The sequence below is a fragment of the Thamnophis sirtalis genome, unplaced genomic scaffold (assembly GCF_051295495.1).
Source record: "Thamnophis sirtalis isolate CommonGarterSnake01/CBP01778 unplaced genomic scaffold, rThaSir2_p1.2 scaffold_4, whole genome shotgun sequence".
NCBI classification, from domain to species: Eukaryota; Metazoa; Chordata; class Lepidosauria; order Squamata; family Natricidae; genus Thamnophis; species Thamnophis sirtalis.
The window spans coordinates 97528296-97547099 of NW_028261384.1; the positions used below are offsets into that span (position 1 = coordinate 97528296).

The window sequence follows — 18804 nt, forward strand, 5'->3', positions numbered from 1 at the left end:
GTAAACCCTTCCATTCCCTACCATTCAGTCAGAAATGAAGCTTCTTGGATGAGAAGCAAAACATTACTAAGAAAAAAAAAAAAAATTCCAGTTAACTTTTGAAAAAGCATCTTTGGGATTATTAGTAAAATACTTTTTCCTTCATTCAAACCCAGACTTTTCTATTATCTGCAGCATTCTGAAGAGGGCTGGAGACAATACAATATGAATAGCTTCCCTTGCAATGCTAATATAACACAATTTCTGAATGTAACAGGAAAGTTCACCTTTACTTACAGTTCCATATCAGATACAACACTTAATTGCCAGCTCTGTCTTGCAGTTATTATCAACATAGTTAGTCCAAGACCTGCTTTCTGAAGAGAACCTGATTCACATATGACATTGGGCAATAGCCCGCTATTACAAGGAAGAAAAGCTTCATACTTCAGGTTCATATGTAGTCCCTTTAGATCACAGGTATGAGATCTTCTGATAATAAACACGATAAGAGTCTTAATTGCTGGGTTGGTCTTTTAGAAATTGTTCTTCCGTGCTATGTATTGTCAACAGAGATCACTTCTAGTCTCAGCCCCAGAACAGTTTGGATATACTACCTTGTTTCCCCGTAAATAAGACAGGGTCTTATTTTCTTTTGCCCCACGAAATATGACCTTGGGCTTATTATAGGGGAGGTCTTATTATTTTCTGGGGCAGGTGAGAAGTGAGGCGCGCCTTTTACCTTTCCAGCTCCAGTCGCGTTCCTCGCCATTGTGCTCAGGGAAGCGGCTGGTAAAAAAAACACCTTGCAAGTTCACTCAAACTTCTTGAAATCGTGAGATTGTTTTTTTTTTACCAGGAGCTTCCCTGAACACAATGGCGAGGAACACAACAGAGCTGGAAAGGTAAGAGGCGTGCCTAATGGCCCAACACCGCTCACCTCGCCCCAATGATAAAGGCAGCCTGCCTGGTTCCCTTCCCCGCCGTTCCTTTAGCGAGGGGTGGCAGGTTACCTTTCCAAGTCCGTTGCATTCCTTGCCCTTTCGTCCATTGAGTCACCTTGTAAAAAAAACTCGCTAGTTGAACTCATGAGGTTTTTTTACAAGGGGATTCAATGGGCGATGAACGCAACGGACCTGGAAAGATGAGAGGCGCACCGCGCTTCTCCCCCCCCCACCTGCCACCCCTCACTAAAGGGAGAGTGGGGAAGGGAACCAGGCAGGCTACCTTTACGATTGGGGTGGGTGGTGTTTTTTTGTGTGAGAAGGAACAGGCGGGAGGGGGTGATCACATTGCTGGCCTGCCACTGTTTTTGTGGCGGGCTCTTTCTGCGCAGGAGGGAAGGGCGGGGGGTGGAAGCACTTTGCTTCACCTGCTGCTGTTTTTGCGGTGGGCTCTTTGCGTGGGAGGGAAGGGTGGGAGGTGGAAGCACTTGGCTTTGGCTGCTGCTGTTTTCGCGGCAAGCCCTCTTTTTGCCCCACAAGCTGTACCGATAGGTGGTACAGTGGTAATGGGGAACAGTTGTGCATGCACTTAAAGAAGTGGGGGGTGGGCTTATTTTCAGGAAAGGGCTTATTATGGTGCATGCTCTGAAAAGCCCGACTGGGCTTATTAGCAGGGCATGTCTTATTTTCAGGGAAACACTGTAGATCTCAGACAGCTTGTATTCCATGTCAGTTTTTCCTTAATATTCCCAAAGGACTGTTTAGTGATTTAATTTCAAATAAGAAACTAAAGGAGAGTCAAACCCTCAAAGACTTGAGTGGAATCTTTTAGGAATTTCAGAGTTGAACCTCTTGAACCACCTTCCAAATGTGGTAACCTCTAACCTTTCTTTTATAGAAATTGTCCTTTAAATATTAAAACTGTAGCCAACTTACGGTACATCTGCTTAAGGCTCCCATCACTCTTTAACCTCAAATACCTGAGAATAATGCATCCTGCATTCATTCAAAATATAGTTATATTTCTCTACTTCTACTGTTTGGCCTGCCACAGCATTTGAAGAGAAGAATAAAATATGATTCAGCATAGCAATTTTATAAATCTAAACACAAAGTGTACAAGATTAATACAGTAGCTGCCAGTTAAAACAAGCTATATGCAATTGGCTGTACTCAAAAGAATGTGGAGATACAAAAAACATTCCATCTTGGAATCTTCCAACCAAATGGCAAGTCTGAACATTGCTAGAATACTTCTGTATAAGGAATGGCCTGTGTTAACAGTCAGAAGAATCTGCAACATGATAGTATAGAGTGATACTTTGAGGAGGAGGCAAAGAGGCAAGAATTCTGGAAGATCACATCTTGGGAACACACTTTTGCCCATCTGACTGCCTTGCCTAATCCAGCTCTGCTGAGTGACTCAGCTCAGATGTTTCCCATGGTAATTTCCTGGATGCAAATAATGTATCTCTCTCAAACTAGATGCAAAAGTTTTATCTTGGGAGACCAACAGCACCTCTTTTTCACAACTTTAGTACTTATAGAATTTAATTTATCTTCACTAATAAAGTTTTATTACTGAATTACTTACCATAACCCACGTCTTGAATGGCAGGTATATGATCAAACAGACCATATTTAGTGATGTTGGATTTAAATGGACATGGAATTCTTCCTCTTACTGTAAGCATCTTCTCCAAAATAGATTCTTTGGAAAAGATCAAAAAGAGATCATATGTAGTTAGTATTTTTATAGCAAGGTGGTGCTAGTTGTTTTCCAACTCAGCGTAATTCCTGGCTTTGTTTAGGAGAGAAATGTTCTTGTTTTACTTTCATCATGACCACTGTTTTTTCTGAAGCTTCCATGATCACGAGAACTCATTATCTCTCATCTTCTGCACAATCTTCCCAGAAATGTCATTAAAAGTGTCTTGCATCAAATTGCGAGTTCTCTCAACCAATCCAGAAATATCCTGTAAGTCAAGTCCTTGCGTTTCTATCTTGGGCAAAATCCGAATGGTTAAATTACCTATTAGATATCAAAGAGAGACAATCAAAAACAAAGAAACAAAGACAATCTTAAGAAATTGAATATTTCCAGAAAGGATTTCCAGAAAGAGATAGGAATGGCATACAAATAGCAATATATTCTTGCTGAAACTGATATTAGAGGCACATGCAGATGATTGTTAAATTTCAGAATGTTTTCCAAGAAACAGTTTGGAATTATATCACATAGGCATCATATTTGAAGGAGTTTTGAATAGTTATTAACATGGATATTGGGCTGCAGCCTCAAAATACAATTGCTTTAATTCTGGAATGAACATAGTTTAGACAGCTCATATGTTTAAACTGTATTTGGATGCACTTTGGAATATAAACAAGGGTACTTTCCTACAGAGCCTAAAAATTACATAAGGTCTTTTTGAAATAAAAGGCAAAAACTCTCTATCCAGTCTTCTCCCACCAAGATTTATTTTACTGAAGCTTATTTAACTGCGTATATTTGGAAATAGATTTATCAACTTGTCTGTTTGTATAGAAAATGCCTTTTTATATCAAAAGTAAAGATAAATGAATGAGGATCAATGTGTAGATCTATGAATGATACTTTCAGCTCCTAAATGTTAGAATCCTGATTATATACAAACATACAAATCTGGTAGGAATAAATATTGTTGCCAGAAATGTTCTACTTATATTTTTATAATTATAACCAGTAATAAGGTTCAAGAATCTTTTTCAAAGGAATAAATATTGCCCTTTGAATTTGGAGTATATGATAAAATGCAGTTATAGGTTTGGGAGAAAATTAGTATTTTAACAGAATATAAGTGTATTTTTTTTGCTTTTGGGTGCAGTGCATACATTAAAAAGTCAATATTTTATGTTAAAGGTACAGGCTTGTGTGAGGGAGAGAAAGAGACAGACAGACAGATTCTAGGATAAGTAACAGAGATAAAAGAAATGAACTAGATCTTGGAATATGATGGGTATTGATAGGGGAACCTAAGTTAGTTGCCTCTATCTGTTGCATATTGTAGATATCCCAATTTCACAAATACTGCCATTATCACAACTATAAGCAAAACTTTCTAAATTTGTACCTAAATATGTAAACTACTATGTGGAAAAGTCATAGAAATCTCTCTCCTTTGGGGGAAGAGGATGATTTTTTTTTCTGTAGACAGAACTATTCATCTACCAAATTTGTATATCACCATAATCAAAATGGGTGAATAGAATTTCTATCCCTTATATTGCTTTCTAAGCAAGACAGACGAATTGATGGCAATTAAAAAGAAAAACCTGGGCATGGTTCTTTGCCATTTAGACTAACCTGGATCAAATCTCTTATCCTCCAAACTGTAAAAATCTCTGTAAGAAGATATCACAACGGGGACAATGGGAACCTAAATGATAAAAGGCAGTTGAAAGATAGAATGTTGGAGAAATACATCATGAGTTTTTTCTCTCTTGTGACAGTCTTCTGCAGCCACAATTTTACAACAACTCACTAATCTAACTATCTCTAGATATGTGAACTTCCAGAATTCCCTCACCAATATGGGCATTGCTGGAAGTTCTAGAAATTGGAGTCCATGTATCTGGAAACTGTCCAAATAGGTAAAGATTAGTTTACACCTTGGATTGGATTGGATTTATTTCATTTATATGCCGCCCTTTTCCCCGAAGGGTTTACTCAGGGCGGCTCACAATTCAATCAGGGAGAGGGGTACAGACAGGGGATAAAAAGACAAACATAACAGTACACAATTTAAAAACACACAACAACCATACCATTCGAGGAGGGGGGCAGAAGCTCTTTATCCCCAGGCCTGTTGGAATAGCTAGGTTTTAAGGGCTTTGCGGAAGGCCTGGAGGGTGGTGAGGGTTCGAATCTCCACGGGGAGTTCGTTCCAGAGGTTCGGAGCAGCCACAGAGAAGGCTCTCCTCCGGGTAGTCACCAGTCGACATTGGCCGGCGGATGGAATTCGGAGGAGGCCTAATCTGTGGGATCTGATCGGTCTATTGGAGGTGATTGGCAGCAGGCGGTCTCTCAAGCCTTCTCTGAACAGGATTATAAAACTTTAGATAGTACTTGCAATTGATTAGGAATAGGCATTTTAAGATCAACAAGTCAATAAATCTCCTGATTTCTCCATTTTCTGTGGAAATTAATTATATTTCATGTATTAGGTGAAGTGGTGCTACTCCATGAAACTTATACTGTATGACAGCTTTCTTCAAACCACTGAGGTCCTATTGGTTTAACTTACAAGCCCTTTAACTCCCAGTCAATATGGCAATTCTAAGTGGGAATTGCGAGAAACAATATCTGAAGGTCATTAGAATCATGAAACAAGCAAAATCAAACAAGCAAATGTATTGTACGTTGAAATGCCACAATTTTTTTTATAACACATTTCTGAATAATTGGCTTTTACACATGTTGCCATGAGTATGAGTATGCTTCAAAAATGATTAGGCAGAAATTCTTTAGATCATGCTTCAAAAATGATTAGGCAGAAATTCTTTAGATCTCACACAAGTATGGCACTTCTCTGCTATTCATAAAAATAGCCCACATGAATCTGAAAAGAGGTGCTACTTCAATGAAGAGAGATTTTACACTTTTGCAAGTTCCAAAGCATAATTTTTGGAATAATATGTATGCCTCAGCAGTACCTGGATGTCTTTAGCTTGAGAGCTAAAGTTCAGGTTAGTAGTTGAAGGGAGACCACTAAGAAATCCCAGGATTGTAAGATAGGCTTGGAAGTCAAAGAGACACTTTGAGAGGAGGCAAAGCTACATCAGTGTTGTACTGCTCCAAGATAACTGCAAAATGTGTCATCAGGAGTTAAGCTCCGCCTGAGGACATCTTATTTTTATTTCTGCTCAAGCAAGCTTTTACCCATGTGTTGAAATGAAAAGAAGGAACGCATGGAAACAAAGTAATCTAAGGTAATTTCAATATGCTCATATAAAGTCACATAAATTTCTCAAAGGTATTTTACTAATCACTTATAAATCTGAACTATAGTATTTATGACAGCATTCGATATCTGTAATGGGAAATGGGAAAGGCATTGGGAGCTTGGGCAAAGAGGCACTTCCAGAGTCAAATAAAAACCCATAGCTCAGCTCAGAGCTATAAGAACCCATAGCGTCAGCTAAGAGTCAGAATCAGATAAAAACCCATAGCTGGATAGTAGGCAAGAGGCTCAGAAGAGACCTTTCCCTAGTTTCATAGGCGGTAAAGAAAACAGGTGAATTGTACTTTCAGACTTGTAAGATTATTCAGTCAATGTAGGATTACAAAAATGTAGAATTAACTCATGTTTGTGATTCCTAGCTGGTTTATTCTGCAATGCTGAGTCAGAATTTCCCTCTTCCATACAACATTAACATCATTATCAGGAACTTTTTACCTGAGCCTTTATAGCCAAGTGAAAGGCACCCCGCTTGAAAGGAAGCATGGTGTCTTCTCGGTTCCTGGTGCCTTCTGGATAAACCCAGATCCTCAGCTGGGTTAGTGAACAGCAGGGGAAAACAAAAAGACCACCAATTACAATTTGAAGTGTGAATGTTCTGAAAACATTCCAGCCCTTATTCAGCTATTTTGTTTAAAGAATTGCCCTACTCTCTTCTGGTCTCATCCTCAGCTCAGTAATCGCCAATGTTCTAGCTGAGAGAACTTGGGTAGAGGGAAAGGACTGAGGCGAGCCAGGTCTCACAATGCTAACAGTTTATTGCTAACAGGTTGCCAAAACGGCACTTCACTATGCGTGCATCTCAGCTAACGGCAACAGCTGAGACCCTGTTTGACAGCCCTTTATATGTGCAGGCTATCAAACAGGTAACCAATCAGAACAGAGTATGGCACTCCCTAGTTGGGCGGACCACAAGGAGAACTGCCATACCCAACAGTATGCTTAGATTGTCATTGCCTTCCTGTGTTTGGTAAAGATTGCACCAGTTAAAGGCCTTGGGATGTTAGGAGGAAGGAGAGGTAGAAAATCTCTTCCAGGCTTTAGAACACCCTGATTTGGATGCTTTCGTGCCTCCATATTAGCAATCCCCAGCATTACCCATTTGCTCCTATGAACTTTCCCACACATCAATTTCTATTGTATTCTCCCTAATGCACTAAATACCACCATCTGCCTTTTACTCAGACAGAGAGAAAATGGCTTTAGTACCAAAATAGAGATAATAGTGGCAGAACTGTGTCTTTCAAGCCAGATGAGTTTCTGATAACTACATGGACATATTTGTGTTATTTTCATACCTGATGACAAAGAAATAACACAAATATATCCACATAGTTACCAGAAGCTCAACTGGCTTGAAAGACACAGTTCTGTCACTATTATCTCTATTTTGGTACCTGATGACAAAGAAATGTTTTGCCAGTGCTACGTTCTGGGATATTTTTCTAATTTTGCAGCCTAGTCAAACTTGCCACTCTCGTTGGCAAGAGGTTGTATTTGTATTAAAATGAAGGATCCAGAATCACTACAGAGATATAATGAGATGTACTGGTCTCTTCCATGTGTGGTCATTGAGGTGTAATATATTCAATGGCTAATTGTTTAAGATGACATATAGAAGAAGGGTGGTGAAGAGGCTAATTTTTTATAGTAAGATGGTAACATAAATTAGCTTGCTTCACATTTTCATCGTTAATAGTATTGAAACTAAGCTGAGAAGAATAGGGAAGGAAAAAAATAGAGAAGGCAATCATCTCTAAAAGCTTCAGTATCCATATTTCACTTTGTTCTTTCAGTTAAGTGAGTAAAGTAGGAGAGAAGAGTCCTTGACTCATGAGTCTGCCTGTTATGGTTGCAAGAGCTAATGGTCCTTTAACAAAGATACACAAATACAATATCTAAGAACATTCCTGATTTCAGGATTCCTTCCTCTGCAGACAAAAATGGTTTAAGGTAATTTGGGCTCTTAGGAGCATTTGTTTTAGTACATGTAGAATGCAGATTTTTAAAATTATTGCCCTATGGCTATATTTCCCAAGCAGGAGCCATCCAGATATGTTGGACTTCAAATACTCATAAGCCTCAACTAGTAGAACTTTCATTATAAGGGATTAAAGTCCAACATCCAACCATTGAAGGCGAGTGGGGTGAGCAGAGAAAACAGTTGGAGAAAAGAAAGTTGCCATATACCAAGTCAGATTCTTTGTTCATCTAGCCAAGTCCAGTCTTCTCTGGCTGGTAATGACTCTTCAAAATTTCAGTTAGAAAATGACGTCTCACTTGATCTTTCTAATTGTAAATACTAGAATTTGGGATCTTCTGCGAACAAAATATATAGCTTTCATCTTGAAGTCCACACCAACAGCTGCAGCAGTTTTCCAATAATACTTGGAACTCTCCCATTTTCCCGCTTCTTCCAAAATAAAATCACATCCCCAAATTTCTCTCTCAGTGCTCACCTTCTCATGCTGCATCCTCTCTGAAAGTTGTTCTAAGATGTCCTTTGCTTGGTGCTGCTTCTTACGATCAATGAAAACTAAGCTGCATAGCCAACCACTGAAGCCCACCGGCCCCCAATATAGCAGCTCTTTTTTAGCAAGTGGTACACAGCGCTTTGGCAGGATCTCTGCCATTGCTAGAGAGAAAGAAAAGAGGGAGGGGGGAGAGAGAAGAATGAATGAATAAATAAAATAAAATAAAAATTGCAATGGCTCAAATAATCTGAACAACCAGATATATTATTCCTTAACATATCTCCCAAATCAACCTTCTAGACAATTTTGGGGTTGGGAAGAGAAGAAGACAAAATCATTTAGTCTGTGTTTACAAACTGTAGTAAGCACTAATGTGATTTGTTTTATTTCTATGAACTCAGTCATTGTAGTTTACGAAATAGATATTAAACAAATAAATATATTGGTATTTGGTGCAAAACACAGTTCTGAAAAACTGGATGACTTTTGAGAGAGACAGTGGCTTGGAGAGAATCTCTGGTAAATTTAACCCTTTTTGTAATAGAACTTCTCTCCCCACTTTCTCTCTCTCTCTCTCTCATTCAGATCCTTATTTTATCTCAATCTATCTCCTTTTTCTTTCTCTTTCCTTTCCTCTATTTTCCTCCTACTTTTTGGCTATATCTATTAAAAGGAGAGAAGAAAATATAAGTGTGTACAGGTAGTCTTTGACTCATGAGTTTGCCTGTTATGGTTGCAAGTTGTGATGGTCATCACCCTAATGCAATCATTAAATGACTGTGCAGATCATTATGTGAAACTCAGGTTGTCTTATGGGGCCTGGACCTTTCAAGGTCTCTCCCACCCGCCTTAGATACCCCATGCTTTACTCCCACCCCTCAGGATTCCCATAGGTCTTGGACTTGCTTTCCTCCCACTGGATTCCTGCAGGCCTTTTACCATTCCCATAGGAGAGAACAGCCACAAGAAACCATTGTTGTTCCAAAATGGCAGCCACTTCCAGTTTAGCAATTTAGGGATGGAATACAGACTGTAGCATACTGTGGAGAGCTCTGAAGATTTCTGCTGTGCTGCACAGAGTGCATTGGGGAAGCAAAATGGACAGTTTTGTCCCTGGGCTAGGTGATTGCATTCCAGAAGCAGCCACCATTTTCAAATCAGTCACAATTCCTTGTGGCTGCTCAGAAAAGGGTAACCACTTCTGGGATGCAGCCACACAGCGACAAAATGGGACAACGTAATCTGCCATTCTTCCCTAACATGAAATCCACAGCCCCTGTTCTTCTTATTTTCGAAAAGTAAGTGCACGGTGGGTGAGGGCAGGAGGGGAGGAGGATGTGGGGACCTGCAGGATGGAAAGCAGGTCCAAGGCTCATAGGGACCAGTGGGAGAAAAATGCAGGCACAAGGTCTTTGGGGACTCAATGAGGTGGGAAGGGGGTTGAGATAGACAGGGACCCGCTGCAGTATTCCTGTTGACAATTGTAAAGACAAATGACTGCAGGGGTGCTCCAGCTTCAATTACTTCAAAATGGGGTTGTAAGTAGCTTTTGGAGGGCTCTGTCATAACTTTGAAAGGTTCCTAAGCAAACAGATGAGGGACCACCTGTAATGGTGTGCTTCTAAGTGCAACATAATGGTTACACTATGCAAATAGGAGTCAATATTAAATGGGCTACCTTATTTTACAGATAATCCATTTTAATCAGTAATTTTTCAGTATGTTTTTTTCATGGCCTTGAACAGTATGTGGCTTCCACTAGGTAAATACAACATATTATGTGATGCATGCATACATTTATGGGGATGACTGGGTGAGTATTAACAATGTTAAAAAACCACAGACACACCAAGGTGTGCATTTATATATGAAGAAATTGCTTGTTGTTTTGTTTAGAGATCAGTAGAATGCTAGAATAGAGTTTCTAGAAGTAGAAAGTTCATACATAGTGGTAATTATTCATAAACTTTGGATTTTTATATTTCTAATAGCATCAAGCATGCATTTTTTACCTTGAGATATATTGTATAATTTGCCAAGTATATATTTATATTAAAAAAAGATCAAGCAGATAGATCTTTTGTCAATAATTTCCATCTGAGCAAACCTTTTGCAACTTTATCTGGATACATCAAAATATTGCAAAATTTGATTTAGGAATGTTCACATTAGTTGGAGAACATCTGTTTAAAACTGGAAGCTTCTATCTACTTATATTCAATGCTTTTATCTTGCCTTCTATCCATGGGGAAAGGAGATTGAGAGGAGAATATAAATAAATGTCATTAATAACATTCAAATCATTTGGAATCTAATTCAAAAAACTCATACAACATTCTAGATGTGATAGCTTAGCCACGTACCAAGAAGATCAAAGTTTGTCTGATGGTTGCAGACAATCACATATGACTGCTTGATATTGAAATTCTCAGAGCCCTGCACAGTCAATGTGATGTTGTAGATATATTTGAGTGGACGAATGCAGGAGCAGAGTAACCTGAAAGGAGCAGAACACAAAAATATAATTTAGGGGAAAGTTTTCCAAAGTAGTCAATATTAACCCTTCCCCCTCCCCCCACCCAAGAATCAAAGTGACTATCCATTATTGTTGCTATTATCATTATCCATAAAGTAGTATTTATTACATTATTTCCATATAAAAGTTTGAGGATTTATCAACTAAAGAATTTGGGGGCATAGGGTTTAGAGAACAAAGAACCCACTTCAACACTTTCTTTCCTTTTCTGTCTTGCGTCCACTGCACTAACTTTATCCGATACATAATATAATCAAATGGTACATAGGAATGATCTTGGCAGGGTTGGAAGCGATGTTGCCCAGGGAATGACCTTGGGGGTGGGTGGGGGGAGATGTTGCCCAGAGAAGAGGGGAGAGCCCATAGCTGTTTAATGGCCAGGGGAAAAAAACTCAGAAAGGATCCTCTTTGACTTGCAAGGTTGAAAAAAGAGAAGGTACATTTTTACTTTCAGACTTACAAGAGTCTGCTAATGTAGGCTTGCAATAAAGTAGAATTTAGCTCATTTGATCTGTTTCCTCTGTGACCTACTTGGGAAGGCTAACAAGGAGGATTGAAACTGGGATCTGGTGGTAGGGGGAACCACCTAGAATCATTTATGTTATATGGGAAGTGTAAAAATAATAAAATAATCTTTTTTAAAAAAGTGTGTGTAGTGGTGGGGGGTTTGAAGATAATATATAGTATATTATAATAATATGCTTTGAGCAGAACACCCCCCCCCCCATCCAGCTTTGCTTCTTCTGCAACCACTTGGCTTTAGTAAAGTGTACTTTTGTTAACAATGGATTTGAGGGTCTTTCTTTTCTAACTGACCAAGTTGGGATGATTGACAGCATAGAAGGAAAAATGAGTCCCCATAATGATATTTAGTTAATCAATCATTATTTAAAAAGAAAAGTCATTTCAGTCATTAACTCTCAGACAGAACCTAGCTGAATCGCTTTACTCCAATGGACTGCCTTGCACATTCATCTTCATTGCACAAATTCATAATGCCTCATTTATGTATATTTTTATATCACTACAACCCAGGGGTGGGTTTCTCGCCCCATTCCAACTGGTTTGGTTGGAACGGGGCCGGCGGCGTCCTCGTGCACGCGCGCAGCGCACGCATGCGTACTAGCGTCTGTGCAATGCTCCAGCTGCTCCTGGAGGATCGCACAGGCGCTGTATGCGTCCTGCGCATGTGTGGAAGCGCAGAATTCGTCAAAACCAGGTAAGGAACGCGGGCGGGCGGGTGGGCCCTTCGCCGTTCCCGGAAGTTACTTACTTCCGGGTTCGCCGACCAACCGGTTCGTGGGGACCGTCGCAAACCGGTTGAAACCCACCCCTGCTACAACCCACCCCAAACCTCTGTGTTTTTCTTTTATATACACTCTTTGAATTGCATCACTCTTCTGGATCCTTCTGTCCAGCCACTCATCTGTCTCTTATGCCTCTTCTGTCACATGCTGCCATACAATGCACAACACACACAGAGAGAAATTACACACATAAGAAACATGCTTTCACTAGTTTAGCTGCCTCCCAGTCAGCTTGGTAGCATGGAAGAAAGGGATTGTGAGGGAATATTTTAAATTTACTAAAAGCGCTCTCATGAGGCTTGACTTATAGAACTCACAAGTGATTCCTTAACTTTAAACAAGCAACAACCAGGCTAGTTAACTGGAAGAAAATCTAATAAATCCAGATGTCAATCTTCTTCATCTCTATCCAAACAATCGTATTACAGACTTAGCAGCATCAACCTCACAACATATAATTTGTTTATCATTTCATTTTCCAATTTATCTTATTATTTATCAAAAGGGCCTTTCAACTATCCATTGACAGAACACTCAGTTTAAGAATTCCAAAACAGAATGCTTATTTGAACAAAAAAAACCCCTCTACTCTTCCTGCCACATATTCTACTCTTCTCCCTATATCCTTGTTCAAAGTTTTTTTCAATGCTTTTTGTCCACTGACATCAGTATTGTTGGGGGCAATATACTGACTTTGTAAACTGCTCAGGTCTGTAAAACACTGTCTAAGTGCTATTGCTATAAGTGCAGGGACATGCAGTCAGGGGAGGCAGGAGAGGCAGAACCTCAGCACTGTCATCATGAAAAGAAACAAAATGTAAAAGGAAAAAGGCTGAGCTACTTGCTGCCAGAGTCACAGTGGATGACTCTGCTTAGTGCTTAACTGTTTAAAAAAGCCTCTAAAAAGCGCCCTCTACAGGAGGAGGCAGGAGAACGACGTGCCTCATCTAGACTGACTTTAGGTGTTTTATGATCACTTGAGCAGAGTTAAGCAAAGGTTAAAAGCCTAAAAATTCCTGACGTAAGTGAGGCACATCGTTCTCCTGCCTCCTTCTGTAGAGGGTGCTTTTTAGAGGCTTTTTTAAACAGTTAAGCAGAGTCATCCATGGTGACTCTGGCAGCAACTAACTCAGCCTGACCTCAGCTCTTGCCTTTTTCCTTTTACATTTTTTTTTCATGATGACAGGCAAGAGCAGAGTTGAAATCCTCTCTGAAACAGCTGGAAAAGGTACATGTGAGTTGAAGGGAGGGGAGGAATTCAAACTTCATCCTCAAGTGTAGTTCCCTCCCCAAGTGTAGTTTGATTGCAGGCAGAGCCACGTTGCCTTTTCAAACACACACACACACACACACAGCTGGGTAAAACTGTATAAGCCCAGCTTCATTGATTACAAGTTTGAAAAGGCAACGTGGCTCCACCTGCAATCAAAGACTCGGATTCGCTCCCTTCCGGTTTCTCTGCCTCTTTTCTCACCCCAGCCTGCAAGCAGGAGGTGAATGGGTGGGTGGGCTTTATTGCATTTCAGGCATTTCCCACCCAGAAAGCAGGCTGCATTTGCAATGGTGGAGGTGTTTGGGGAAGGCAGTAGGGGAATGGAGGGGGGTATAACAGAGGAGCTGCTTTCATTGGAAAATATATCCAATCCAACCTCTGTGTTTGTGTTTGTTTGAGAGAGAGTGAGTGAGAGAGGGAAGGGGTAGGAGAAATCCAATCCAACTTCTCTGTGTGGGTGTGTCTGTTTGAGAGAGCGGGGAGGGAGGGAGAGAGGGAGGAAGGAGGGGGGGAGAAGAAAAAGAATGAAGGAAACTTTTTCGCAAAGGAGAAAAACAAATGCTGTTGCTTTAAATTGGAACTGAGCATGCCTGGCTGTGGAATTCTGGGAGTTGAAGTCCACCACTGTGTCAGTGCCTCACCAGCCATAAACCTCACTGCACGTCACTGTATGAGTGCTTTTCTAATAAAGAGTACCTGGTCAACCACAGTGCTGAAATTAAATTTTATTTTATTATAAAATATTATATATTAATTGATTGGTTCCCCTCCTTTTAAAAAAAGCCCTGACTTTTTTTTACATCCAATAAAAAGATGTAACAAAGGTTAGGGCTTTTTTTAAAAGGAGGGGAACCAATCAATATGAACAAATTTCTATAGGGAAGAAAATGGTAAGTGAGCACCTGTCCACCCTCGACGAATTCAAATCACCAGGACCAGATGGATTACACCCCAGGGTTCTGAAGGAACTGGCAGATGAGATCTCCAAATCACTGACATACAGGTGAAACTCGAAAAATTAGAATTAGAATTAGAATATCGTGCAAAAGTTCATTTATTTCAGGAATGCAACTTAAAAGGTGAAACTAATATATGAGATTAGACTCATTACATGCAAAGCAAGATAGTTCAAACTATTATTTGCCATAATGATGATGATTATAGCACACAGCTCATGAAAACCCCAAATCCACCATCTCAGAAAATTAGAATATTATATGCAATCAATAAAACAAGAATTGTACATAGAACAATATCGTACCTCTGAAAAGTATAAGCGTGCATACGTACTCAGTACTTGGTTTGGGCCCCTTTTGCAGCAATTACTGCCTCAATGCATGGCATGGAAGCTATCAGCCTGTGGCACTGCTGAGGTGTTATGGAAGACCAGGATGCTTCAATAGCGGCCTTCAGCTCTTCTGCATTGTTCGGTCTCATGTCTCTCATCTTTCTCTTGGCAATGGAAGCATCCTGGGTTTCCATAACACCTCAACAGTGCCACAGGCTGATAGCTTCCATGTCACGCCGCATTGAGGCAGTAATTGCTGAAAAAGGGGCCCAAACCAAGTACTGAGTACATATGCATGCTTGTACTTTTCAGAGATCCGATATTGTTCTATGTACAATCCTTGTTTTATTGATTGCATGTAATATTCTAATTTTCTGAGATGGTGGATTTGTATTTGTATTGTATTGTATTTAATGAATTTATAGGCCACCCAATCCCGGAGGACTCATGAACTGTACACCATAATCATCACAATTATGGCAAATCACAGCTCGAACTATTTTGCTTTGCATGTAATGAGTCTTATGTCATATATTAGTTTTACCTTTTAAGTTGCATTCCTGAAATAAATGAACTTTTGCATGATATTCTAATTTTTCGAGTTTCACCTGTATATCTTTCAGAGATCCTGGAGCACCGGGGTACTGCTAGAGGACTAGAAAGGAGCTGATTTGGTTCCCATCTTCAAAAAATGGGGGGGAAAATAGATCCAGGAAACTACAGATCTATCAGCCTGACCTCAATACCAGGAAAGATTCTGGAAAAGATAATCAAACAACAAATTAGCAAACACCTAGAAGTAAACAAAGTAATAGCCAAAAGCCCAAATGAATTTGTCAAAAACAGATCATGCCAGACTAATCTTATTGTATTCTTTGACAAAGTGACAAAATTAGTGGACCAGAGGAATGTCATTGATATAGTTTACTTGGACTTCAGTAAGATATTTGATAAGGTAGACCATAACCTACTACTAGATAAAGTAGAAAGATGTGGGTTAGACAGCATCACTACCAGATGGATTCATAACTGGCTGACCACACTCAACGTGTAGTCCTCAGTGGAACTGCATCTACATGGAGGGAACTATGCAGTACCCCAAGGCTCTGTTTTAAGCCCAGTATTCTTCAACATCTTCATCAATGATTTGGATGAGGGAATAAGTGGGGAACTTATCAAATTTGCAGATGACACCAAGCTGGCAGGAATAGCCAATACTCCAGAAGATAGGCTAAAGGTACAGAAGGATCTTAACAAACTTGAACATTAGGCTCTATCTAATAAAATGAAATTCAATGGTGAAAAGAGTAAGGTTCCACATTTAGGCAAGAAAAACGAAATGGTTAAACATCTAATACAATGAAATTCAATGGTGAAAAGAGTAAGTTTCTACATTTAGGTAAGAAAAACGAAAAGGTTAAACATTTAGGCAAGAGAAATGAAACACAGTTCTAGGCTACATAAACAGAGGGATAGAATCAGGGTCACGTGAAGTGTTAATACCACTTTATAATGCCTTGGTAAGGCCACACTTGGAATACTACATTCAGTTTTTGTCGCCACGATGTAGAAAAGATGTGGAGACTCTAGAAAGAGTGCAGAGAAGAGCAACAAAGATGATTAGGGGACTGGAGACTAAAACATATGAAGAACAGTTGCAGGAACTGGGTATGTCTAGTTTAATGAAAAGAAGGACTAGGGGAGACATGATAGCAGTGTTCCAATATCTCAGCAGTTGCCAGAAAGAAGAGGGAGTCAAACTATTCTCCAAGGCACCTGAGGGTAGAACAAGAAGCAATAGGTGGAAACTAATCAAGGAGAGAAGCAACTTAGAACTGAGGAGAAATTTCTTGACAGTTAGAACAATTAATCAGTGGAGCAGCTTGCCTCCAGAAGTTGTGAATGCTCCAACACTGCAAGTCTTTAAGAAGATGCTGGATAGCCATTGGCCTGAAATGGTATAGGGTTTCCTGCCTAGGCAGGGGGTTGGACTAGAAGACCTCCAAGGTCCCTTCCAACTCTGCTAGTGTATTGTAAATTTGCCATCAGAAAGTCAATATTCAGAAATCAATTAGAATACCTTTCAGGTTTAATCTGTTATTGAATTTAAAATGGCAATCACAACATAAATTAAATGAAAACATTGACGTATAATAGCTGCATCAATTCAATTATGCATCTGCAAAAGATTTTTATTTTACTACTGGAGTTAATCATCTTATTAATAATAGGAGGTTTCATTTTTATTAAAACTTATTTATGGCTGGACACTGTAAAGATTTCAACATCTTCAATTAAAGGTTAAAATAATGCATTGCCAATACACATTGTATTTAATTTTCTTTAACCATTGCCACTTATAGTGTCCTTTTGCCTATCATGTCTATATACAAATACATACAAATATTTCTGGTTATCTAGGGAAATACTTCAGACAGCTGATGAAATGTATCATAACCATGAGTTCATAACATAAATAATTTGTTAATCTTTTGAATGCCAATGGATTGTTGAAAGGATAAGCTTAGTTTAGTTTAGTTTAGTTTATTTGTCTTGTATGCCGCCCACTCCCGAAGGACTCCGGGCAGCTCACAATAGATAAGGGAAGGGGGATAAATAGACAAAGACAACACTTTAAAAAATGCAACATTCACAGTTTCTGTGCGGCTGGATGTTTCACAAGCCCCCCAGGTCTGCTGGAGCAGCCAGGACTTGGTGGCTTTGTGGAAGGCTGGGAGGGTAGTAAGGGTCCGGATCTCCACGGGGAGGTCATTCCAGAGGGCTGGAGCTGCAACAGAGAAGGCTCTCCCCCGGGTGCTTGTGAAAAATGGGTGTTAAGTCAAAACCAATATGAAAAGTAATTATGCACTTTTTGCAGGAATTACCCCCACTTCTCTGCTTTTACATTTGTCCATCCAGTCTTGAATAAATCATTCACAAATGGATATAAATTAGGCAAAAAAAAGATGCTCTAGAAAGATCATCATTCTCTTTCACCGTACTTTTAGTTTCTTGAAAAGGCTACTATCTTCTTGATCTGAAGGGTGGGACTATCTGGTTCTCATGCTGCTTTGTAGGTAAATCTTTGTCCCCTAGGGGGAAGAAGTTAGACATCACTGGCCTATTTTTCAGAAAAACTTGATGCCAAAATTTATCTTGTTCTCATCCCCCAAATTAAAGCTAGAATTAACATCTACTCACTTAAAGTTTTCCACTCTTTGTCCAATGAATACAGCTACCCAAGGGGATAGTGTAACAGACAGGAATAAAACCCAGCAACAGACGAATGCCAACTTGCAGAAAAATCTGAAGGTCACGCTCCATTGATAAAGTAGAAAGATCACAAATAGTATGAAGGTGAGTAAGAGAAGATCCATTGTTGCTGGGATAAAGGTGCAGATATGGAGCAACACATAACACTAGGAAAGGTAAGCAGATATTCCAGGGTGGAGAAAGGGGATGGCCCTTCTACAGAAATTGCAAGCTGTCAATTGGTGTTGCCTGTGAAAAGAATAGAGGAGGGACATTGATACAGAAATATGTCAGCAGAGTGGGTGGGAAGGAATGCTCTAGAACTGCATGTGGAGTACATTCTGAAAGATGAGAATAAGATTGAACTAAGATAGAATTAATCATTCCAAATTCATATTATATATATATTTGTGGGGGATGGGCAAACAGGCAATCTCTTACAGATAAAACCAGTCTGTGTTTTCAATTATTTTTTTTTAAAGCCTGGCTACTTATTCAGAATTTTGACAAGTAGATATTATTGTTTGAAATGAGAGAGGAACAGTTTAGTGGTACTCTGTTAGGTGAGCATCCTTTGATGAGGGATTTAAAAAAACTTATTAGGCACCTTTCTGAAATGAGTGACTTGTTTGTAAGAGATGGAAAGTTCCAAAACCAAGGACAGGAATTTTTCTTGAGATGTGAACCAATATATATCCTTGTGCAATGTTACTGATGACCACAATTTTTTTTATACAAAGCTAGTCAGAAT

General features: G+C 39.5%; 1 protein-coding gene across 1 annotated transcript; it reads right to left on the reverse strand.

Moving 5' to 3' along the window:
• Nucleotides 1-2794: 2794 nt before the first annotated feature.
• Nucleotides 2795-18178, reverse strand: LOC106551064 (1-acyl-sn-glycerol-3-phosphate acyltransferase alpha-like). The gene is made up of 6 exons (XM_087711875.1): nt 18003-18178; nt 10761-10894; nt 8383-8558; nt 6362-6457; nt 4270-4342; nt 2795-2955 (listed from the first exon to the last, which is right to left on the reverse strand). Exons 1-6 carry the CDS (start codon nt 18176-18178, stop codon nt 2795-2797), a joined length of 816 nt encoding a protein of 271 aa, XP_087568001.1.
• Nucleotides 18179-18804: the final 626 nt, after the last annotated feature.